Source organism: Camelina sativa, chromosome 15 (assembly GCF_030686135.1).
Source record: "Camelina sativa cultivar CO46 ecotype springtype chromosome 15, ASM3068613v1".
NCBI lineage: Eukaryota > Viridiplantae > Streptophyta > Magnoliopsida > Brassicales > Brassicaceae > Camelina > Camelina sativa.
The window spans coordinates 167,781-190,812 of NC_141894.1; the positions used below are offsets into that span (position 1 = coordinate 167,781).

Genomic DNA, 23,032 nt, shown 5'->3' on the forward strand with positions numbered 1-23,032 from the left:
TGAACGGCTGAGATTAGAAAATGAAACCGGGTCAGATTACTGGGTAAAAAGGATCCGCGTGTTTATCCGAATGGAAAAACGATTAAATGACGATTTTAACCGTTTTTAAATGAATTAATTTGGTCATAACTCCAATAGCATACCCTTGTAATTTCTTACAAAACGAAGGTTTAGTCCATAAACTGTGTTTCAAAATAATAGTAGGGATTATTCGAAGATGGACCACACATGAAGACAGGATATGTATCAAAACAAGGAAAATAAAACATTACATCGACGACATAAGGGGCACATTGAAATGCTATAATTCGATTGACTCGAAAATGAGATATCAACAACTAACACAAACAAACATTTATAAGAAGATAACCCAATAAATGACAATTGATAAATCAGATAATGATAAGAACATAAGAACAGTAAGTAATTTATTAATAGTGAAACTTTAAAAAAAACTAAAAAATAATAAATTTAAAAGGATCGAGTAAACAATGTTGGTGTCCTCCTTCATGGGGGTCCATTAAATAAATAAAGTAATTATTTTTGAAGTGGTGGGTCAATGTTGTTTAGTCTCTCATCTTGGTTTTATTATGAAAAATATAGTATATAATTAAGAAAAGAAATTGTTTATTATTGAAAATGATTAGGAATAATAATACTTCAATCGGACATGTCCACACATAGACTACTGACCAATTCTCATACAAAGACAATGAAATTCAGAAATTATTACGAATAATTAAGTATTTTGATAATCCAAATTACTTATAAAAGGGGAAAAAAGAAGAAGCGGCCGGAAGAGGCTCATATGGCAGCAGCATTTAGAAGTTATAGTTCTCGTCTTCGTGGAACTTTTCATCGTGACAACAAGCGAAGCTCATGTACTTCTCCATCGGACGCTGACACTCAAAGCAATTCATCTTTTCCGGAATACGACCGCTCCGAGCAGTGATGTGGAAATCAAAGTGGCCACAAGGCTTTCCGGTTTCCCGGAGGATCTCATCGTGGTGGTGGTCGTACATTGCTTTGGTGTAGCCTTTGGTCGGAACATGGGTTTTCCAGGTCCGGTCGTAAACGGTCACAGTCCTTTCTATGGCACCGTGAACGATCATAATGATCTCAGGTCCTTTGCTGAGCAGTGCCCATCCTCCAAGCTTGTCGTAGCTCAGTATCTTCTTGATTCCTTGCATCACCTAAATTAGTTTCCCAAAAACGACATCGTTTTTATTTATGGAAACAAAAACCCTGATTAGTTTTTTCCCTTCATTGGCCAAATTAAACCCTAGTTGTAGATCTACTCTGTTTTTTCACTTACCTCGTCATGATCATCGGCTTTACCGAGTTGAATCTTGGAGTACAACATGCTCTCGAGCCTAGTCCAGAAGAACCACATCAAGGGTGGCTCGGCCCAGCTGTGGCTGAGATTTTCAGACCTGATTACTTCACTGATACGCCTTGTCTGTTCCCTGTGACTATGGTTTCGTTTTCCGACATAAGCCATCTCTAGCTTCACGTTGGAATCTTTAGCCGTTGCTTTGGCCGCCATAGTGAATCTCCTTATCCAGTCCAAGTCATCTCCTCCGTACAAGAAAATGTAATTATCCGGGTTTATCTGTATTAATCAATCATAGGTTGATCGTTAATGATTAGGTCAAAGTCTCATCAGCCTGCTCGCTCTGTTCCTATAATAATGTCAGGGGCAGGGGCTGGCTAATCATAAGAGAGAGTTTTGAATTACCCAGTTGAAAATGACAGAGTCGATGCCATCGATGATGAGGTTAAGCGAGAAAGTCTCTTTCCTCCAGAGCTCTTCCTCACGAGACCTAGTGAATGGGAAAGCTTCAGTTCCCCAAATCCAGATCATGTGAAGCGCATTGAGACTAGCCTCGTTGCCTTGTGGATCAATCACCACAAGTATCGGCTTGTTCATGAAATGCCACCTCCCTCTCACAAACTCCACCACATGTCTCTCTATCAGCTTCGGGCTATCCACTGTGTACCTGACACCATTATACACACACACACATAATAAAAAACATTTCAAATTTTCAAAATTGTTTACATTGTGTTGTTTTGAATGGTGTTAAGCAGCTAAGGATACCATGGCATATCTTGTCGGAGAGCCTCAAATTTCTTCTGTAGATTTGGAGATCTCTCATAGTCTTCAATAGGATCGACGATTGGGACCCAGACAACCTCGTAAGGCATATGACTCTTACCGTCGACTCCGACCAAGTTCCTCCTTGACTCTGTGTAGATTTGCTCAAAAATCGATAGCTCGTCTAGTAGTATGTTGAGATCAGAGATGAGCAGCAACACTGTCTTCCTCCTCAACACATCCAAGTGAACCTGCAACATTCATATTTATAGATCAGAGATTATATACTCAACTTAGCATTTTACATTGATGAACTTTGTAATATATATATATCCAACACAGAAACCTTTCTCTTGGTCATCCCATCTTGCAATGGAGAGATGTCGGATTTGGGATGAATCAAGGCCGTCAGAATCTTCATGTTATCAATGTGAGTGGTGTCAAATAGGGAATGCAACACCTTTAAGGACTCTGCGCTCCTCTGCTTCTCTGCAAGATGCAGTATTTGTCAGTAAAGAAACAGAGAGATGAATTAATAGCTCCTAAATTAAATGGGACGCGGAACAAAACCTATGTGACGATAACAAAGCCTCAAGGTCTCAGCGAGATGGTCATGAATGTTCTTTAGCTTGTTAGCTAACATGGATGTTTCCCATAAATCCATTTGAGTGTTCATCATCCTGATATTTATAAATTAATCGTTAGCGTTGGCGGTTGATCATAAACACGACAAAAAGATCGATAAAACAAAGTTAGATATCGTCGTACTCGTGCCCCATGGCAGTGATCATGTTGATCTGAGAAATGCAAGCCACTACGCTTCTTATGGTCCAGTAGACCGCAATTGGGATTGTAGAGAGGATTTTCGACAGCTGAGGAACGTCTGGTGTAATGTACCGATCAGGTAACTCGCTAAGTTCCACTACACATGCCGTGACGCTCTTCATCTCTCGGATGAGATCATTGAGACCTTGGGACACAGACTCGAGGGTCACTCTGTTCTGCACAGGGACGAGTTTGAGCATAGCTAGGGACTTAGCAAGCTGGTTCTTTGAGTAGAACTGGACCAGAAGCCAGAACTCTCCGTAGTTCAACGCAAACGCGGCTAGAGTCAGGACGAGCTTGCCGTCCCAGTGGAAGCTTGAGAGGTGCTCGAACACTGACATTGTTATCTCGTGCGCGTCTGATCCCGTCAAAGATTTGTAGGCTATCTGAAAAAGGATAAAGAGAACAACATAAACATTGTGTTGCTTGCGTTTCAAGTTAGGTTGGAAAATAGGTTGCTGATCTTTAGAGAGTGCGAAAGCAAAAGAAAAGAAAAGTGGCTATACCTCGCAGGCTACGCGATCAATAGCATAGGAGACACTATCTAGAACGCTCATCATGCTTGACTGCATCAGTTTATCCTCAGTGGGCAACGGAAGCATCTGCAAAATCAAAGCGAGTACGTATAAAGGGAACAAGATCATAGCGTACAAGTTAAGAAGGAAATATTGAATGTGTGGTGTAAGAATACTAACGGAGGCGTTGGTGTCTTGAGAGTCAAGGGTGGCACGGTCGAGAATATCCTCAACGAGAGAGAGAAGGCCACGCACTTGGACTTCGCGAGCATCTGGGGAGTGGGTTTGTTGGATCAGTTTCAGCATCATGTTTTCGTCCGATGACATCGCCAGTCCAGTCGCCGGCATCATGTCCGTGGAAGTATTTTTACCGGTTGAACTGTTGTGACCCGCCAGCTGCTGAGCGTGCTGGGACTTGATAAGCGACTCCATTCTTTGGTCGGTTGCTGATGAAAGAGTTGAAAAGAAGAGGCAGTTTTTATTGGTTTGTCTTGTTGTGCTATGCGTGAGGTTAGCCTTAAATAATCGTTTAATTTGTTCCTCCTTGAGTTAAGGGTGGAAATTGAGAATCAACTTCTTTGCTTCTGGAACAATTTAAATAAAAATGTACAAGATTCTTATATAAATCTTGTTTCTTTTTTTTTGCTTTTCTTTTTATTTGGCTTATTATAGAAGAATGATTTTATTGAGAATATGAGATATAGTTCCCTTTCACGTGAATGTCGTTAGTACGATTAAGTATAAGCCTCAAACTGTGTGAACTGTGAAGTATAGGCCTACTTTTACAGGAATATAGTAACTTAAAAACTAGGATAAACCAAATCATAATATGTATAGATGGTTTAATTACATTTTATATTATCTGCTTTCTTAGAAAAAGGTCACAGAAATGTTTAGAGTAAATTACTCATTGACTTCGAATTCATACAAAAACTAGACGTGGATCAAAAATCAAATTATACTGTTTTAATATTACTCCATCTCATAGAGACCTTAACTACTAGTTTAATCAAAGCCTCTAAAATATCTATTGTGTTGAAGTATACGGCTTCAAATCCAATCTTCCAGCTCTGTACACCTTACACATCTTGATATATGTGATGATATCAATAATCTCATGGTATGTGTGATTATATCAAATTTCAGACATGATGTACGTACTTATCAGTATGTGAATTTAATATTTGTGGATTATAACTTTATGTTATATCTTAACCAACCCATTGATGATCACTTGGAAAACGATTTAGTTCTTGCATTTCTTTTATGTTACTAATTAAAGGACATACCAAAAAAAAAAAAAAAAAATGTGTTTGCTACTTTGCTTATATTCCTATGTTACTTCACCTCATACCATAGAATTTATGGCTTCTGTCACCTCATACTTTGCTATCTCATTCCTCTGTCATCAAGAGTGAAGTGAACAAAAGGGTGTGAGGTTAAAGATTCTGTGCTCTCTTTTGGGTAAAACTATGGAAATGTTCTTATGCACAATGATATTATCTAGGATTATGCTAAAAAAAGCAAAACTAGAGTAACCAAGGATATATGTATCTAACCCAATCATTTTTTCTAAAACTAACTTTGTTATGCTTTGGAGTTTATTCTGCGCATGACTTTTGTTTTTCGTTAGTTTTAGCATATAACTTTTCTACTTTGGATTAAATTTGTTGTTTCCATATGAAACAAATTATATACATTCAGAAAGAAAAAAAATTATGACATCAGAAAATATACATATACTATACTATAAGAACTTCTTTTAAATCAAATCCAATGTATGCAATATTCGAAAAGTACTGATGTTTTGGAAGATTTTATATTAACCAATAATTGCTAGAAGTTGGTGATTTATCGTTTAATTAAGTTGAAACCGCCTTCCATATTGTAATTTGTTCTTACTTCTTGGCAAATGTGTAATGTAGAGCAATCAGTCTCATGGTTTTTTTGTTTTTTTTCTTAATTTTTAACAATGTAGCTAACGGCCTTTATCTTTCTCTTGGATGTATAGTGCCTACGTAACTCATATTTATTGAAGATTTATATAATGTCAGAAAAAGAAATATAAAATTGTAATATTTCGGAGTTCTTGTAATGTAAACGGATAATGTACAAAAGTCAAGTGATGTCTGAATTTATTTAGGCTCAAAAGACTGTTCATCTTTCTTTCGGTTGATCCTCTTTAGTTTGCGTATTTCGTATCAAAATTCATAAAGCTTAAGGTTTACATTCTATTAATCAATTTCGTAAAGACTAAACTTTAGTGTCCGTCCCATTAGAAAGTTGATTACTAAGTAGGAAAACTCGATTTCTTATTGTAGTTTACAAGTGTTCTAAGAATCAAGGAATCGACAAAGAAGCATGACTCAACCCAGTTAATTGTTCTAGAAGCTTCCCATAACTTTATTATATTTGAAATCTCAAAACACACAAATTTTATTACAAAGACTCTGGTATAGTAGAGAGCAGAAGCAGCAGCACAACAACAATATCAAGAATATAGAGAAACACAACAAGTGGAAAATTAAAGAAAAGACACAAACTTTAGTTTATTGGAACAAGTTGATGGCTTCCAAATCAACTAATATTCTGGGATCTCACTCAAGGCAGCATTGGTACAAGTAATACTTTTCCATGGTCCTACGGCACTCGGTGCACTCGACCTCATTGGGTATAATTCCAGCAGTCTCAGGAAGCATGAACCTTGTACAGTGATGTGGTGGGAGACGCATTAAGAGATGATCATTGAGTGCTGGTAAAAAACCCTTTGTGGGAATGTTGACTTCCCATTCGTCGTACTCAGCCAAACCCCTGGAAAACAAGTTCCCTTTGGCTCGAACCATCAAGTCTGAAGCTTTACTCACCAGTCCCCATCCATCTCCTTCTCCTCCATAACCTAACATTGCAACGACTTCTTGCAGAACGAGGTCCTTTTCCTCTTCTTTCAATCCATCTTTAAACCCTTCTCTCCCCTTGGTACCACGGGCTTTCAGCATCCTTTGCTTCGATTCCCACATGCTCTCGATCCTAGTCCAGAAAAACCAGATCTGGAACAAGTCCGGCAACGTATGACTAAGGTTTTCATCCCTGATTGTGTTGATGATAGGCTGGATTCCATTCTTAGGGTTTCTTTTCCCTACATAAACCATCTCGAGTTGAATGTTTGCGGCCCTTGCTACATTACGCCAGAGACTCGTGAAATTTTTGATCCATTGCAGATCTTCTCCTCCGTAGAGACATATGTATTTTCCATCAACAAGCTGAGATAAAATCATCACAAGAAAAAAAAAACATTTGATATTTCAGGTTACGTGTAAAACAAGAAACCTAAAATCTTATAGGTGTCATCAATCAAGAAAACCTGGTTTAAGGAATGAGGATCAGTGCCATCAATCAAGAACTCAAGACTCCACTCCTGTTCGCTCCATAGATCACGTTCCCTTGCGGTCGTGAAAGGGTGTGCAAAGGGTTGCCAGATCCAGACCATAGGAAAAGCGTTGGTGGACATAACTTGACCTTTGGGATCAAGTGCAACGAGTATAGGCCTGTTCTTGAACCCCCACCATTCCCTCACAAACCTCATCGCGGCTCGTCTTAATTTCCGAGGCTCTCCAAGAACGTACCACCTCATGTTCATATGAAGTGCCTCAAACTTGGCATCGTCAGCTTCTGTCCAGAAATCTTGAACTGGAACCCACAGAATCTCGAATGATTGCTGCCATGCTTCTGTGTAGAGCGATTCCAGGATGTAGAGCTCTTTTTCGATATTCTCAAGGTCTGATACCAGAAGCAGCACGTGCTTTTGGGTGAGCACGTTGATCCCGACCTGGTTAATGTTCAAAACAGATGAGACACTGACAAGAGACTTAAACAGAGGCAGAGAGATTTAAGGAGATTTTTACGCGTCTCTTTGAAGCACCAGCTCCGTGGTAAAGAAAATCAATGGGTCTGAGAAGACGAAGCAGAGGAGGAATAACGTCGACGTGAATGATAGTAGTGAACGTCTGAATGAGTTCTTGATACTCCTCTTCGATTATACCTTCCTCTGTAACAGAGCAAAAACAGAGCTTGAGAACAGAGTCACAGAGAAACAGAGAGAGAGAGAGAGATAGCTTAAAACGTAGAAATCTCACCGATGGTTGATTTACTCTTCTTGAGTTGTTCTAACAAGTAAGCATTGATCTTCCTAAGCCTTTCGCTGTTCTCATGTATCTCCGAAACTTCCATAAAAGACATGATTTGACTGAAAACCCATATGAGAAGCTGTTAAAAGGTTTTTACAAGAAGATGAAGAAAGACTAGAAAAATGGGAAAAAAACAAACTTACTCCTGCTTGAAACCGCTGACACCACTGATGTGAGAAGCACATATCAAAACGCAGCGAACAATCCAATAAACCGCAGTGGGGACATGGTCGGTAAACGCTGCTGTGATGTGGTTTGGTGGGAGTTGATAGATATGGATGATAGTAGTGGTGAGATCAACCATGTCTTGCATCAGAGTTCGGGTCTTTTCGAGACGCTGGTGCAGAGCGTTCTGCCTAGAGAAGATGCTAGGGAGCTGTTTGATAAGAGCTAGAGACTTAGTGAGCTGGTTTGTCGCGTGTGTCTCTGCGAGGAGTAGGAAAACACCGTATTTCACGGCCAATGCAGCTAGGACAAGGACTAGCTTAGCATCCCAACGGTATTTAGAGACCAGGGACAGAACAGAGAACGTTGTCGTATTGCGACTATCTAAATGAAGCCCTGATGTCATCATTCCGTGAGATTCACCGCCATGGAGACACTTGCAGTCGATCTGTGGCAGAGACATTGATCCTTAGAAACTGAGTCAAAAGGTTGAAACAAGAAAGCTTCATATATACTGTACCTCGCAAGCGATTTGGTCGATGAGATCCGCGAAAGTTTCAAAGGAGGTATGATCAGCGTAGTCCTTGAATACTAGTGGCGGCTGCAGAAGTTTGAGTTTAATCAGAGCTTGTAAAAATTAATATTCTGAAACGACGGCGATTAATTGTTGCACAAGTAACTTCACCTTAGGAGCAGAGGCGTCAATGGATGGGACATGAGACTTGAAGATGTCATCAACAACGGCGAGAAGTGATATGACATCAAAGAAGAACATGTCTGGAGTATGAGTTGTCAAGACTCTATCAGCCATGACTCGGTCATCAGAAAGTGAAAACATGGGTCTGCCATTTTTATGGAAAGCTTGTTTCTTTCCCGGTCCAAATCTTCCACCGAGCGAATTGTGACCCAGTGATCTCGGAACTAAAGAATGTCTACTATTAGCATCAACGAGATCCTCAGATGGGTGAGGATGATGTGCTGCAGTCTTAGGGACATGGGAACCGAGCTTCTCAGTCTCATGATCCATCACCTTATTGTGTTCCGCAGGAGCAGCAACATGGTGATCATTTGTTTGATCACCAAAGGGTTTTTCTTCGTGAGTTCTGGGGACTACAGGACGCCTCTCATCAGAGTTCTCAGCCAGCTTCTGCTCGGTAGATCTTGGGATAAGAGAAACCCTTTTGAGAGGGTCGGCCGTTGGGAGGGCTTTCGGGTTCAGTTGAAAGCGTTGAGCCATATTGGCAAGAAGGTGAGAAATATATGGGTTGAATATGTGAAGGATCTGATTTTATGTGTTGTGGTAAATGATTATGTGTGTATATATATATAGGTGCAAAAGGTTTTTAAAAAGAAAAAAAAAGTAGCAACTTTGAATCAACTTCTTTGCTTCCCCTTTGGTTCAATATATATTTGTTTTTTGTGTCTTTTACACTTCGATAGACGATTTGTCCCTAATCGATATCTCATCATTTTCATTATTTTGATAATACAAGACTTTCAGGTCTTCGATTATAATTTTTGTAAACAAGAAATCAGCTGTTGGTAGTAAATTACTAAATTTGGTATATAAAACATCTCTGACGTAATGTGTATATGCAAAGTCTCCCTTTTTTATTAATAATGAAAACTTTTAATATATTTTAAAAGTATCTAAATTTATTTTTGATAACCAATATCGAAAATTTTATTATGCAACTTATAACATTATTAAATTGTTCATAGTACATGATTAGATTTTGTTTTAAAATAAGAAGACTTCCTTTTAGTGCTGTAAATTATATACAGGAAAAGATTTAAATCGTAATTAGCAACTCGTGAGTCGTGATACTCGTTGAAAAAGAGACAAGGCTACCTTGCTTGGATATTGTCTATTATTGTTCATCATTTTACGAACAAAGCGAATCACACACACACACATAAACATGTTGTTGTTAATCAAACCTATATATTATCACGCATCTTTCACAGTGTGTAATCTTTATTTCAGTTACTTCTCTCTTTTGTATTACAGGTTTTTCCAATTTGATTGTATGCTTAAAATTAATCTGTAGTTTCACTATTTTAAAATTTGTATTGTAAGTTTCTCCAGCTGGACTTGATACTAGTTCAAAGCATATCTAGTTTATGAAACTTCTCATCCAATTTATACCCACTTATTATACACTTTTTTTTCATTGATAATAATGTTAGGAAAAAACGAAACATAAATACATGATAGTACTGTGTACCTTTTTTTTACTCTATGAAAAAAGGAGTTATTATATTTTACTCATACAGTGGTTTGAAATTCCTATAAGCAATGACAGCATTAAAAGGGTTGGGACTAGAAGCTAAACCAATAAAACCCATAAGCCGAGTCAAAACCGACATCTGAGCTGATCCAGGAGTTTGTTGCTGCCTGATGATCTCTGGCTGAGTGAACCCTTCAATAGACTGAAAATATTGAACCACCAATTGGACCCGACTGTATTCGGTTCCATCTCGCCAAACCCTAATAGCTTTCTCATAAAACATCCGGTTGCTAAAACTCACTATCAACACACCTCCCGGTTTCAACACTCTATACACTTGTGCAAACACCTGCATGCGGATGCGGATTTAAAAATAACCAAAAAATAAAAAAAGATCACTTACGAACCGAAATTGGTTTTTGGTTAACGGTAACCGGTAACGTACCTTTTCGGGTTGTTGGAGATATTGAACACCGACAGAACACAAAACAGCGTCGAAATACTTGTCTTCGAACTCGAATATCTGATCTTCGTTAAGATCCTTGAGGAAGAAGTAATCGAGTCTAGGGTTTCTTGCAAGCTCCTGCGCGTTAAGACCATGCCCCACAACTTTCTCGTACTTGACTTCTTCTGGAAGATGGCTGACCCATGAGCTCATCAAGTCCAGTACAATCGAACCGGGTCTCAACCTGTTTCTGTATAGTTCGGTTAAGGAGGATATGAACCCGTCGTCCACGTGGTTCACGAACCGTGGGTACGAATAGAATTCACGGTCAGGATCGGCGTTAAGTTTGGTCCGACCTTCGTTGTTGAGTACTAACCTTTGGATCTTACCGGCCGAGGATGATGGTCGAGGATCGGTTTCATCGGTTTGGTTCGACATGTTACTGATTCTTCTTGGTCGAACGATTCTGGATTTCGATCGAATTGGAGATTGCTGGAGGTTGATTCGTAGAGAATCCATTAAAAAAAACAAAAGATTCTCAAATTAAAAGAATAAAATAAACTTTTGCTTTATCAAACTTCGCCGAAGATAAGAATCATTAATAGAAAAAGTGACAACTTCAAAAAAAAAAAGTTGGTTTAAAATCGAATGGATAATTGATGAGTGGTGACTATTTTCTGCTTATTCCCTTCAATTTATTTGTAAAATTTGCTTCTGAGCCCAATTTGATGGTAATGGGCTTTTATTGGGCATTTTTTCTATCCATTTTGTGTCTGTAGAGAAAAACAAGCGTCATCTCAGGAATTGGATAGGCTCTTTACAACACTAATGCTCAGATTATCCTTCCAAGGATGGGCGTCCATCAATCCAATGAACACATCTCTTGACGTAGAGGCTATTATTAGCCTTAAGATCAGCGATACTTGATTCATCATCATGGTATTAATTGGTTCAGTCGAATATTGAAATTTTCAAGAATGCCCACATAGAGATAGATAGATTATAGATACATAATTCTTACAATCGAATCAAAGTAACTTAAAAGAAAGTCAAAAGAAATTTTAAGAACAAAACAAAGTTTTGGGAATTTAATCAAAGAACAAAAGAACACTTTTTCAATTCTTTTTACAGAAAGATCTCAAGTCTCTGGGAGAGAAATGGGTCTGGACTGTCTATGGTATAATGGTGTCTTGTTGTTAGTAGAGCTTAATTCTGGTCTGGATCGGCGCACGACAAATCGGACACACTTTAAGATCTGGTCCGCATTCACAACAAGTCTGATGCCCACAACCAAACGCCATGTTTTTCGGGTTGCTCAGACATATCGGACATAGCTGTTCAAACGGCAAATCAACCAACAAACTGTAAGTTCCAAACACTTTTTTAACATTCCAAACAGATTTCAAGTTTCTACTAATTTACCTGGCTATCGTCTGCACCAGTGTTAATTGGATAAGTAGGTACACTCGGTTCAAAACTCGCTATCCGGGAATTGTAGAATGATGATCCACTCTGCACCGGTGGCGGAAGTGGGATTCTCTCTGGGATACTCCCATTTCTTGCCCTGCAAAAAAAAAAAAATGTAAGGGCCAAGAGATACTTGACAGTTTTTGATATGCAGCTAAACCTAAGTTAGAGTTTTAATTTAAGTCCTTACCCTAAAAGGTTAAGCTCTATGGTAGCTTTGTACTGTGGAGGTATCTCCATGAGAGCAGAGAGCGCAAATTCTGTCTCCTTCCGAGACTGCTCTTTGTTCTTTGACATGATCTCTGTGAAGTTCACAAACTAGAAACAGAGCAACATCTCAGAAAAAATGTTTCAAAACTGAAACAAACTTTAGTGTCGTGACTCATGATATGAAAAAGAAGCTTACTTGAAAGTTATCAAAGGCTCGGGCAGGTATGTTGTCATCAAATTCCTGCATCATGTCCCATGGTCCGTCCCCGACCCCGACTAAGACTATTGACAAAGGAAGCGTACTGTAATAGAGAAGGTGAAACTGATCACATAACAACACAAAGAAAAGAACTTTACTAATGGAAGAAACACAGTCAAAAGATTTAAATTATTCGCACCTTGCTTTCACAATTGCGTCAACTGTCTTCTGTTCTTGCGGACTTAGCTTCCCGTGTTCAGTATCGACACTTCTTGTAACCTGAAACGACAAATTGAGTCTCCGATATGATATCCCTAGACACAGAATAAGAAGATCATACCACAACACTTTTACGCATTTGAAAATATTAACCAAGTACCTGGCCATCAGCTATAATCACCAACACATGATATTGGCCACTACTTTGCTCAACCACTGTCATTGCCATTTCAATGATCGGGGCAAAAGAGGTTGGTCCTGTGAAACACAACATTCCATGTTAAAAAAAAAAAAGAAGAAGCACGATTTAAGTACTTCACAAGGAGATAGATAATGTTAGATGCAGGGCAAAGGAGGATAATAAAACCTGCGAGCTTAAGCTGAGGCACGATTTCTCTATACCGAGCCAATACTTCCTCAAATCCATTACAGAATCTACCCTCTGGATAGAAACTAAAGACGTCTTGATCATGAGTTGATGCTGCAAAGAGATGAAAGCAAATCTTGATTAGCTCTGATTGATATAACATTATTCTGAGAGAATCGAGAGACGCAATAAAAAAAAGAACAAGAGAGGTTACCGTCTCCAAAACCATAACAAGGAATTAAGTTATCCTCGTCAAAGGCGGCTAAGGTTCTGCCAACGATAGTGATGGCTTGTTCGTATGGATTGGGGGTATTGCTTAAGTGATGCAAGTTTTTCTTATTGAAAGATTTAGCCCCTGCAAGAAAATTACCAATTAGCTAGTAGTTTTTCTCATAGTCATAGGGGAACTTTTGACCTTTAAAATGAAGATATTGTAACAGACCTGTCCATTCATTGCTCTTGGTAAAATCAATACCAACGATTAGATTAGAAGATTCAAGACCTGCACGCCCTAGAGCCTCAGACACCTATATTAAACAATTCAGAGATTTCAGTCTCACACACACACAATTCAGATTTCAGTCTCACATAAACACACACTATTATTTATTTTTATTTTTGTTTTGAGGGATATATACGTATAAAATCAAACAACAACAACAACAAGTAGTAATAAGCTCTAGTGAATTTGTATAAAACTGACCTGAGCTAAAGAAGAGTAATTATCGGATATTTTGGAATACCTCCGATCAAATTTCTTCCTGTCAGCACTCTGCGGAGGAGGAGGAGGATTATTATAAGGCTGTGATGGATACCCCTCTTGACTATATGTATAAGGCTGCTGAAAATGATGGCCAAAACTGGGAGCAGGGGCAGGAGAAGGAGCAGGAGCGGGAGAATTATAAGTGGGTGGAGGAGGATAGTTGTAGCTACCAGCGCCAGATTGAGTGTAACTTTGATGAGCAGCCCATGATGATGAAGATGGTGATGGTGACTCTTCTTTCGAATTCCCTCCTCCCATCAAACACTTTTGCTTTTCTTTTTTTTTGGTTTTCAAATAAATAAACAAGGATCAAAGACGACCTCTTACCTGCAACATGTATAATAAAAAAACAAGATTCGGATGTTAGAATCAAACTTATCCTCTTGGGGACAAAAGAAACAACAAGAGAAACAGAATGGATGCAACATGCAAAATACCTATCGCTGGCTATAGAAGAAAAAAATTGAAACTTTCTTGTGGTTTCCTTAAAGAAAAAGCTTAAGGGGAGGGAGGGCAGAGGGCAATTATAAAGGGCTGAATATTCACGATACTAATGAAAGGCGGCGGCTCTGAGTTTTGAAGTCTTAAATTCTTAAGAAGAAGGAGAAGAAGAAGAGGAGGAAGATTCAATCACGTTACCTACATCACCGACTTGAGGCCGTTACGTTGTGTAATTTATAAAAGAGTAATATAGATTTTGTTTTTTCCTATTTTTTCTGAAACTATTAGATAAGAACAAACCAACAACAACAACTGTAGATTTTTTTCCCATTAGAAAAAGAACAAGATTGATGAGAACTTACCTTTTAGGGTGGTGGTGGGTTTTAAACAAAAAGTAAAGAAGACCCAACAAAACAAAATCTGAGGCGTTTTAATTACTAGTAGATTTTTTTCTATTCGGAACATAATTAAATCAAATAATGCCCAAATAATCAAAACACACAAAGAACAAAAAGTGTAGACTTGGATTCATTCATTCACCCAGCCACCCAAAAGAGAGACTTTTACTATCTTCTACTCTAAAGATTATTAGAGAACTTAGAAAAACAAACCTTAATTATGTGAGAGAGAGAGAGAGACAAGTCGAAGACGAAGAGCAATCCGACTGTTTTGAGGAGAAGATGAAAGTGATTCTTCTTCCTTTGTTGGGGTTGTCAGAAAAAAGGAAGGAGGGATCTTCGATTGCAGATTCAACAATCCCAGATTTTGCCTTAATTCTTTCTTTTTCTTTTTGTTTCTTCGTTCAGAAAGTAGCAATCTGACCTTCTCTTTTTTTTTTTTTTTTATAAGTTTTATATTAATGTTTTCACTTTCACCGTTTCAATCATGAAATCAACCCAGAAGAAAAAAGTGATGAGTTGGATTTGTTTTTGTTATTATAGACCTAATCATTAAATCCAAATCACACCTTATCATAAATAATAAAATAAATAAAAAAAAAAAAAAAAAAAAAAAAAGACTAAAAACGAACTCTATCCATCCATCCAATGAATATTGAAAAAAGAAAACTTCTTTATTCAGCCATATCATTGGCCCACCAAGTCAAAGGTCCCAGATACCCATTTTCATTTTTTTATAATATATTTTATTGCTTCTTCCACAAATAATAATATTAGAGTAACTAATCATGATTTTACAGTTTTTAGGATTATCGACTTTTTTCAAAGCAAATTAAAGTTTTTTTTGTTCAATCAGCTTAAAGAGTACTAGAAACAACAACATCTTTTCAATTATCTATACAAATGTTTACTATGAACTAGAAAAATAGAACATGTCTAGCACGTTCTCTCTTTTCTTTCTGCCAATATAATATTTCTTTATTTTACACTATTAAAGAAAAAAAAAACAGAGCACAAATATGTGTGCATTTATATGGGTAAAACAGGAACAGCTAACTCCGAAAGAAAGGAAAACAAAAAAAAACGAAGAGAGACGTACAAGGAACAAACCACTAAAACGTGCAAGCCTAAAGAACCAAAAAGAAAGAAAGTTGTGAGCACAAGGTTCGATCGAACCCGTGAATTCATGACAACCACCTCCCGTAACAACTGAGAGACACTAAAGCTACCAATGTGTGCGTGCGTGTAAAAGACTCGATCAAGGGCATTCTCATTAGCTCTGAATGTCTGATTCATTCAAACACGAAGGTGCTATTTTTACCGGCTGAATCTTAAATCCCGATTTCCTGCATTCCTCTTCCAAAAGCTTCACCTGAGATGGACCTTCAGGGCAGAATACCACCACTGCTCCTCCACTTCCTGTGAACTTCGAAGCTGCACCAACCCTCCTCGCTATTTCCACCATCTCTATGTTCATTGCTCCTAAGCATTCGTCCCCAAACATCCGTCTTTCAAAGAAAAAGAAAAAAAAAGACATCATTATATGCTTGCTTACACTCTCATCTCTATTTAAATATCATGTGAGCATAGTTGGTTGAATCTTGAGTAGTTTGCGAACTATATTTACCTCCGAATGTCAAAGTTACGGTTCATGAGTTCCACGAGTTTGGAATGGTCCTTGTTGAGTAATGCAGTTCGACCTTCTTCTGCTACATTCCCAACTTCTTTCATTGATGAGATTATAAACTCATCGCCATCTAACCATCTTTGCCTGACCTTACTATGTACCTGCATTAGCAGACAATTTTAATATATACTGAGCAATGCCCGAAAGATTTGAGTTATATAGTCTCATTAATGTTGAAATCAAGTGTAGCTTTGTGAGGAAGCATTGAAAAAGTCGGGTAAAATGGTAGGTACCTTCCCTGAGTCGCTAGGATTCTCAGCATAGATGAGATGCAAAGGAGGGAGGAGACTGATATCCATAGGAGAATAAATCCCATGTCCCAGTTTATCCATGTGCTCCTTACTAAAATCCTGCAAATTGAAGACGATACAAGTTAGTCCATGAAGACTATGAAGTGATGAATGATGTTTAAATTATTATTATTATAGAGAAAAGAATGGAGACTGACCATGTGAACAAGACCACCATACACTTGAGCAACCCTGTCTTGAAGACCAGCAACGATACCAAGTTCTTTCTCAGCATTGAGAACAAGGTTAGGGCGAACTTGTACTTTGATCAAATGCCTGACATTGTAGAAGTCGAGAAGACAGTTGAGGGCAGCGGATACGATGGCACTAGAACCGGAAAGCCCTGTCTGAAGGAACATCAAAGCTAGAGAGCATCAGAGAAGTGGGGTGTTTATATAGAAGCAAAGAGTGTAGCTTACACTACCTGCCTAGGGATATTGGTATCATAAGAAAGAGAGAAGTTTCCTTGATGAAGTTGGATGGCATTATCTTTGCAATAGTTTCGGAAAATTTTACAAATGGCCATAAGCAACCTTACACCACCGTAGTAGCCTTCATTTTGCAAACGATCCACCTGAGGAAGCCAAAAATATATAATAATAACCTCTCACAAGTTAGAACCATCATGAAGCCAGCCTCTGGGAGTATTAACATTCCTAACTAATTAAACATTATACAATTTGGGGCCAAATATGGAATCTATTGCTTCAATATTCCCAAAAATCACAATAATCTTTTTTTTTTTTTTTTTTTTTAAAAGCATCCAAAACAAACGGATCCAGAAGGAGCATAGAGCAATTCCACAGATCCAGAGAGGAAAAAAAAAAGGACGTACGAGGTGGTCGAGAGAGGTGAAGCGGACGAGATCGTGGAACGGGTGAGGCTTGATGAGGAGATGCTGGGAAGGCTCGAGCTTGACGGATGCCCAGAAGTTACCGATAGTGAAGGAGATGGTACGGCCGAAGTAAACATCGCTGGGGTTACCGAGGAACCCGATCCGAGCGAAGGAACGGTGCTCGATCGCCGCCCTAGGCTGGTCAGCAACAGTGGATTTAGGATCCATCTTCTCCTCCTCCTCAGTCCTCCCATCCATTGCCGTGCTCGTTTTTTTTTTTACTTTTTTATTTTATATTTTTAAACAATATCCAGAGCCTTTTTGGAATTTAATCGCCTGAACCTTTTTGGGCACTGACACTGACTGACCCCCGATCACGATCGTATGCTTCAGATAGTGACATTTGTCAGTCAATTACACTACTCTTTCTAGTTTATTCAATTTTTTGTCTTTAATGCAAACTTACCAGGCCCAACTAACTTTCCAGTATTTGGGCCCAACCCTTTGATTAATTCGTATTACCATGATTTGATTACTTCTTATTAGTCCCTCCCTCCCTAGTTATTGTGATGATGTCAAGAAGGTCAAGCTACCATTAATGTTTGTTTCCTGTCGAGCCGAGGGCAAAGATGGTACAATCGTCGTCAATCTATATATAATAGCAAACCCACTTTTTTGTGTCAACTTTTAATCCAACGGATGAGATTAGTTCCAGTTTTAATCCAACGGTTTAAAATTATTAATCGTGTCTTTTCGTCGCACCCCCATCTTTCAAAAATCACACCTCTTAGTCTTTGCATCTCTTTGTTGTACCTCATAGTTTCAAAAATCACATCCATTAATTTTTACACCTTTTAAATCACACCTCTTAGTCTTTGCATCTCTTTGTTGTACCTCCTGGTTTCAAAAATCACATCCATTAATTTTTACACCTTTTAAATCACACCTCTTTAGTCTTTGCATCTCTTTGTTGTACCTCCTGGTTTCAAAAATCACATCTATTAATTTTTACACATTTTAATTTCACACCTCTATATGTTACATCTCTTTGTTGTACCTCCTATATATAATAGCAAACCCACTTTTTTGTGTCAACTTTTAATGCAACGGATGAGATTAGTTCCAGTTTTAATCCAACGGTTTAAAATTATTAATCGTATCTTTTCATCGCACCCCCATCTTTCAAAAATCACACCTCTTAGTCTTTGCATCTCTTTGTTGTACCTCATGGTTTCAAAAATCACATCCATTAATTTTTACACCTTTTAAATCACACCTCTTAGTCTTTGCATCTCTTTGTTGTACCTCCTGGTTTCAAAAATCACATCCATTAATTTTTACACCTTTTAAATCACACCTCCTTAGTCTTTGCATCTCTTTGTTGTACCTCCTGGTTTCAAAAATCACATCCATTAATTTTTACACCTTTTAATTTCACACATCTATGTGTTACATCTCTTTGTTGTACCTCCATGTTTCACATCTATTAATTTCAACACATTTACATTTCACACCTCTATGTCTTACACCTCTTTGTTTATTATATATAAACTTTTCTTGACTACATAAACAAGTTTCGAACAATTGTTTTCTGAGTACTAAAGAATTGTATTATTGAAGTGTTTTTTAACTTTCAAGCATCAATCTCTAATTTAAGGTAATCTAATATTTTTGCTGCGAATGACCTGTAGTGTTTTTCGGTTAGATTATTATTACTGTTAGTCGACACTATTAAGTTCATACATTAATCTTAGTTTTGTTAACTTTTAGTCTCTTCAAAATTTTTAGCCTTTCTGGTTTTCATGTTTTTGCATGACTAATGTTATTAAGTACGTGTGCCGTATTTTTTGCATGGCTAATGTTTTTGATTCTCAATGTGCAAATATTATTTTTTGACTTTCTGGAAAACCCAAAACCAAGATACGAGAGGCATGATAATATGCAGTGATGCTAGAGCTACGGATAAGCCAAAATTTTTTAACAAACATGGTATAATTATAATTTAATATATGTTCTTATTTTAACCTATTTATTTTTTTCTAACAAACATGGTATAAATGTTAAAAAAAAATTTTTTTTTGTAGGATGTCCATTAGATGTTCATGATCCAGGTTAGTTTACATTTTTTGTAAATAAAGTTTTTAAAAATTTTAGTTGAATTATAATTTCTTATACTTTCTGGGTATCAAACATTTTAATAATATATAGAAATATTACAAATGAGCATGGAAATAGAGAGTACCGAAGAAAAAGCCAGACATACTTGTGACAACACAAAATCAAATTCTAGAAAGCGTAAGCACGACCAAATGACAAGTCAAGTTAGAAAGAAAGGATCTACTAAAGGTAACTTATTTAGTCTTTGATGACTTTCTAATCTGTATATACAACTTTTTAAAAACATAATGTATAACAGTCACTTTTAGAGTGATCTGGAATCTGCCAAAAAAAAGAAAAATGTAAGAAATTTATAAAATTAGTGTTTAACCTAAAGAAGAGAACATCAAAAGGTGAGATATTATTATCACCTGTTTCACCATATTAACTTCGTTTTCGCTGTCGTTTATTGAAAAACATGATGGTACCGATTCATAGACATAAGTGGGAAATCAAATAAAGGGGGATGCAGCCTGGAAGGAGAGCAGCCGACACGGTGGAATGGGATGGATTGGGAGAGACCAACATAAAATCCTCTGTTCTATATTTTATTAATTTTCTGAACTTTTGTAGTTTAATTGAATTGCTTTGATTGAATAGCTGATGAGTGTACAAGTTTTTGTCTATATGCATTCTTAGTCTGTTACGTCTTGCTTTTTTTTCTTTTCCAAAGAGGAATATGTGATTTGAAGCAAATATTACAAATCCATGTATCAAATGTGTTAGTAGGAAATAAGGCAATCAAGATTAACCCATTAAAAGGGAGGAAAGAATGGGGTCTTCTGAGGGAAAACGTGACACCAACATGCATGTAACTGTGGAAAGCATTATAGCCAAATATATATCTCTAAAAGTTGTAGCTGAAGAATGTGAGTTACTCTATATTAACCCATTAGGTTTGATTGGTCGGTCATATAAAACTTGGTTTTGTACATATCTAAAAGTGAGAGAAAAAAACATCCACAAGCATAAGTGAAATTTTATACATGGTTAAAAGTAATGTTCATAGTAAATCATTTGTATACAAACTCCACTTGCTTACATCATCGGAATATTGATTGTGATTTGTGAATCAGTAATCTATGGAAAGAGAAATCGCGTATCAAAGTGAAGGAGAAACAAAACTCAATCCAGCCATCTACTCCGATCCCAATCTTCGACCTTCCTTCGACAAGTGGCATTTAGTATTTTCTCTATACAGTAAATAAACAAAGAGAGAAGCAGTCTTGTATGTATTTTGATTGATAATGATCAACAACAAAGACAATTTCTAATAGCGAAATAAGAAAGGATACCAATATATAGCACCATATGGTCGGAGACAAACATAAATGAAATTTTATATATGGTTAAAAGTAATGTTCATAGTAAATCAAGCTCTAAAAAAGGCTCACTTTTGTGTGTGACAACCTAAAATATAATAACATTGAAATGAATTTTTGGCTTTTTAATCAGTTGAAAGCAATAGCAAGAAGTGAAAATGATCAAATTGATTGAGAAAATAAAGAATTTAAGATGAATTACAAATGTTAAATTTCAATTTAGGATTTCACCTCCCTGTGCGGCAACGCACGGGTCGCTTTCCTAGTAACTTATACACTAAATCAATTACTCAAATTAATTAATAGACTAGTTACAATTGCATTTTACACCTTTTTTTTTTATCTGATCAATCTATACTACGGTCTACGGACAACATTTTAGATTCTGTTCTGTTCTAACCGTTGATAAACCGGTCTGGTTCTGATAAAAAGAAACAAGCTACATACGAATCCCAAAACTGACAGAAACCCCCAATACAAAAACGTTACGAAATAACATTTACTTCCTACGCAAACAACCGCGTCGTCTGCTGAGACCTGAGACTTTGGTGTACCCGCCGTGCTGGCATTCTTGTCATAGACAGTCCCAGCCATGTACCCGTAGAAGAGCGATCCGATGGGTATGTTTGTGATGAGTATGTTCTGGTTTACACCCACACTGTTGCGTCCAAAGAGGTCCGACGTTATGGAAACTGCTGCCGCAAACACAAACCCCGAACTTAACCCTATTAGTGCTGTAGCCACTTCTAATAGCGCCGTCTGGTTTGTCTTGGGCGAATACGCCAGGATGAAGAAGGCTATAGGTGTTGGCAGTAGCGAAATCGCGAACCATCCTGTTCTTGTCAAGTAGTCTAGTTTCTTGCGTGTGAAGTCAGGTGCAGAGGAGAGCAATCTTCCGAGAAATGAGAAGGCAGAGAAGAGCGTGACCAAGGATTTAGCATTCGATCTGCTTTGTCTCAGAGACTGGGCGATCTGTCCTAAGTTGTTGCTGTATACAAGACCGATCGTGCCGCCACAGAAATAAGCTACGTAGTACAGCCAAAAGTCCAAACTGCAAACAAGGGTTCCGAGAGAATGTTCATCTCCCAGTCTCACTTGATTACATCCCTCCTCCGCATTGTTCTTCTGATGATCCAAAGACACGTTATCAAGGATCTTGGGATCCTCTATGTCAACCACTGCATAGCCAGAGCTGCGAAGGGACTGGCGAGCGCGGTGAACATAGTCGAGAAGCGGTACGCACAAAGGGAAAAGGAGAAGGAAAATGGCACCGAGGAAATGCCAACGAGGTGATGAAGCTAAGTAGGCGCCTGAGGAAGGCAAGAGAAGGTAAAAACATGTGATTAAGGCCAAGACATTGAAGGCGACAAAGACTCGGACTTCGTCACGTGTTCGGCAGCCAGAATCGGAATCGTGAGGGTTGGTAAGGACCGGCCAAAGGGCTAAAACAGAGACGATGAGAGGGATGAGAGAGTTAAGGAGAAGGTATATATCAGAGCTCGCCGATGATTTGCCACTAATAGCTTCATGGCCAAGCGTGTACAACGCAGCACTGATTCCGTTAAAACTGACGACGAGAGACAAAGCGAGAGAGTGGTTGGCTTCGAAATGGCGAACGCAGAGGATGAAGCAGACGGTGTTGAACCAGCAGATGCTTAATCCGGCCAAGGAGCAGCAAACCAAGACGAGAGAGTAAGGAAGATCGATGACATCGGCGATGGATAGCCACTGGACGCCGTAACCGACGAGTCCCATGGCAGCTGCAGCGAACAGCACGACGGAGACAGGGAAATAGGCAATGGCGAAACCAGAAGACCAGCCCAATGCTTTACCTAAATCAGAAGCAACCGCCATGTAGTTAAGGCGTGATTGAGAAACCCCCATGGAAGACTTCATGTCGGAAGAGTAGGCAGAGAAATCGAAGTTAGTACCGGTGAAGGCTTGAATCCAGATAGCCGCCACCAAAACCGTCCATCTACGCCACCATTGGAGAATAGAATTGACTTGTGGAGCTGAAGGTGAAGGCGTGGCGGGTTCCTCCCCTGCCGTCGTTATTGTCTTTGGGGTTATCATTATTTAGCCGTCTCATAATCATCAATCACACACTTTGGTGATTTCTTTTGTTTCTTCCCTTTCTTTTTTTTTTCCAACGTTCGGTTTAAAATTACTTTTACTATTTTCGATTACAGATACTATTAATCATCCAAAAAGAAA

At 38.2% G+C, this 23,032-nt stretch overlaps 5 protein-coding genes and 1 pseudogene across 9 annotated transcripts; all 6 read right to left on the reverse strand.

The window, feature by feature from the left end:
- Positions 1–610: 610 nt before the first annotated feature.
- LOC104773380 (protein SIEVE ELEMENT OCCLUSION B-like) lies at positions 611–4,029 on the reverse strand. The gene is made up of 9 exons (XM_010497977.3): positions 3,619–4,029; positions 3,430–3,525; positions 2,867–3,309; positions 2,669–2,778; positions 2,445–2,587; positions 2,102–2,349; positions 1,739–2,000; positions 1,316–1,612; positions 611–1,193 (listed from the first exon to the last, which is right to left on the reverse strand). The coding sequence occupies exons 1-9, from the start codon at positions 3,868–3,870 to the stop codon at positions 822–824; spliced, it is 2,223 nt and encodes a 740-aa protein (XP_010496279.1). The 5' UTR covers positions 3,871–4,029; the 3' UTR covers positions 611–821.
- Positions 4,030–5,817: 1,788 nt separating this feature from the next.
- Positions 5,818–9,163, reverse strand: LOC104773381 (protein SIEVE ELEMENT OCCLUSION A). The gene is made up of 7 exons (XM_010497978.3): positions 8,473–9,163; positions 8,308–8,388; positions 7,766–8,235; positions 7,572–7,681; positions 7,341–7,483; positions 6,800–7,264; positions 5,818–6,698 (listed from the first exon to the last, which is right to left on the reverse strand). Exons 1-7 carry the CDS (start codon positions 9,022–9,024, stop codon positions 6,036–6,038), a joined length of 2,484 nt encoding a protein of 827 aa, XP_010496280.1. The 5' UTR covers positions 9,025–9,163; the 3' UTR covers positions 5,818–6,035.
- A 745-nt stretch (positions 9,164–9,908) lies between these two features.
- LOC104773382 (uncharacterized) lies at positions 9,909–11,177 on the reverse strand. The gene is made up of 2 exons (XM_010497979.2): positions 10,464–11,177; positions 9,909–10,367 (listed from the first exon to the last, which is right to left on the reverse strand). The coding sequence occupies exons 1-2, from the start codon at positions 10,980–10,982 to the stop codon at positions 10,053–10,055; spliced, it is 834 nt and encodes a 277-aa protein (XP_010496281.1). The 5' UTR covers positions 10,983–11,177; the 3' UTR covers positions 9,909–10,052.
- A 254-nt stretch (positions 11,178–11,431) lies between these two features.
- On the reverse strand, positions 11,432–15,162 carry LOC104773383 (E3 ubiquitin-protein ligase RGLG1). 3 transcript variants are annotated; one of them, XM_087487509.1, is made up of 12 exons: positions 14,741–15,074; positions 14,126–14,327; positions 13,629–14,015; positions 13,368–13,452; positions 13,140–13,280; positions 12,926–13,039; positions 12,719–12,816; positions 12,539–12,618; positions 12,337–12,442; positions 12,121–12,248; positions 11,886–12,027; positions 11,432–11,797 (listed from the first exon to the last, which is right to left on the reverse strand). In XM_087487509.1, exons 3-12 carry the CDS (start codon positions 13,944–13,946, stop codon positions 11,660–11,662), a joined length of 1,350 nt encoding a protein of 449 aa, XP_087343635.1. In that variant the 5' UTR covers positions 13,947–14,015; positions 14,126–14,327; positions 14,741–15,074; the 3' UTR covers positions 11,432–11,659. The 3 variants fall into 3 exon arrangements, with proteins under 3 accessions (XP_087343635.1, XP_087343634.1, XP_087343636.1); XM_087487508.1 differs by lacking the exon at positions 14,126–14,327 and having other exon boundaries at positions 14,741–15,162; XM_087487510.1 differs by lacking the exons at positions 14,126–14,327; positions 14,741–15,074 and adding an exon at positions 14,328–14,488.
- A 283-nt stretch (positions 15,163–15,445) lies between these two features.
- LOC104773384 (glucuronokinase 1) lies at positions 15,446–17,765 on the reverse strand. Of its 2 annotated transcripts, none has more exons than XM_087487512.1 (6): positions 17,340–17,765; positions 16,929–17,078; positions 16,663–16,851; positions 16,448–16,564; positions 16,155–16,315; positions 15,446–16,035 (listed from the first exon to the last, which is right to left on the reverse strand). In XM_087487512.1, exons 1-6 carry the CDS (start codon positions 17,595–17,597, stop codon positions 15,801–15,803), a joined length of 1,110 nt encoding a protein of 369 aa, XP_087343638.1. In that variant the 5' UTR covers positions 17,598–17,765; the 3' UTR covers positions 15,446–15,800. The 2 variants fall into 2 exon arrangements, with proteins under 2 accessions (XP_087343638.1, XP_087343637.1); XM_087487511.1 differs by having other exon boundaries at positions 16,155–16,311; positions 16,444–16,564; positions 17,340–17,699.
- Positions 17,766–21,091: 3,326 nt separating this feature from the next.
- On the reverse strand, positions 21,092–22,923 carry LOC104773409 (protein NUCLEAR FUSION DEFECTIVE 4 pseudogene; annotated as a pseudogene). The gene has a single exon (XR_015582670.1). The product of XR_015582670.1 is annotated as a protein NUCLEAR FUSION DEFECTIVE 4 pseudogene (transcript).
- Between the last annotated feature and the right edge of the window lie 109 nt (positions 22,924–23,032).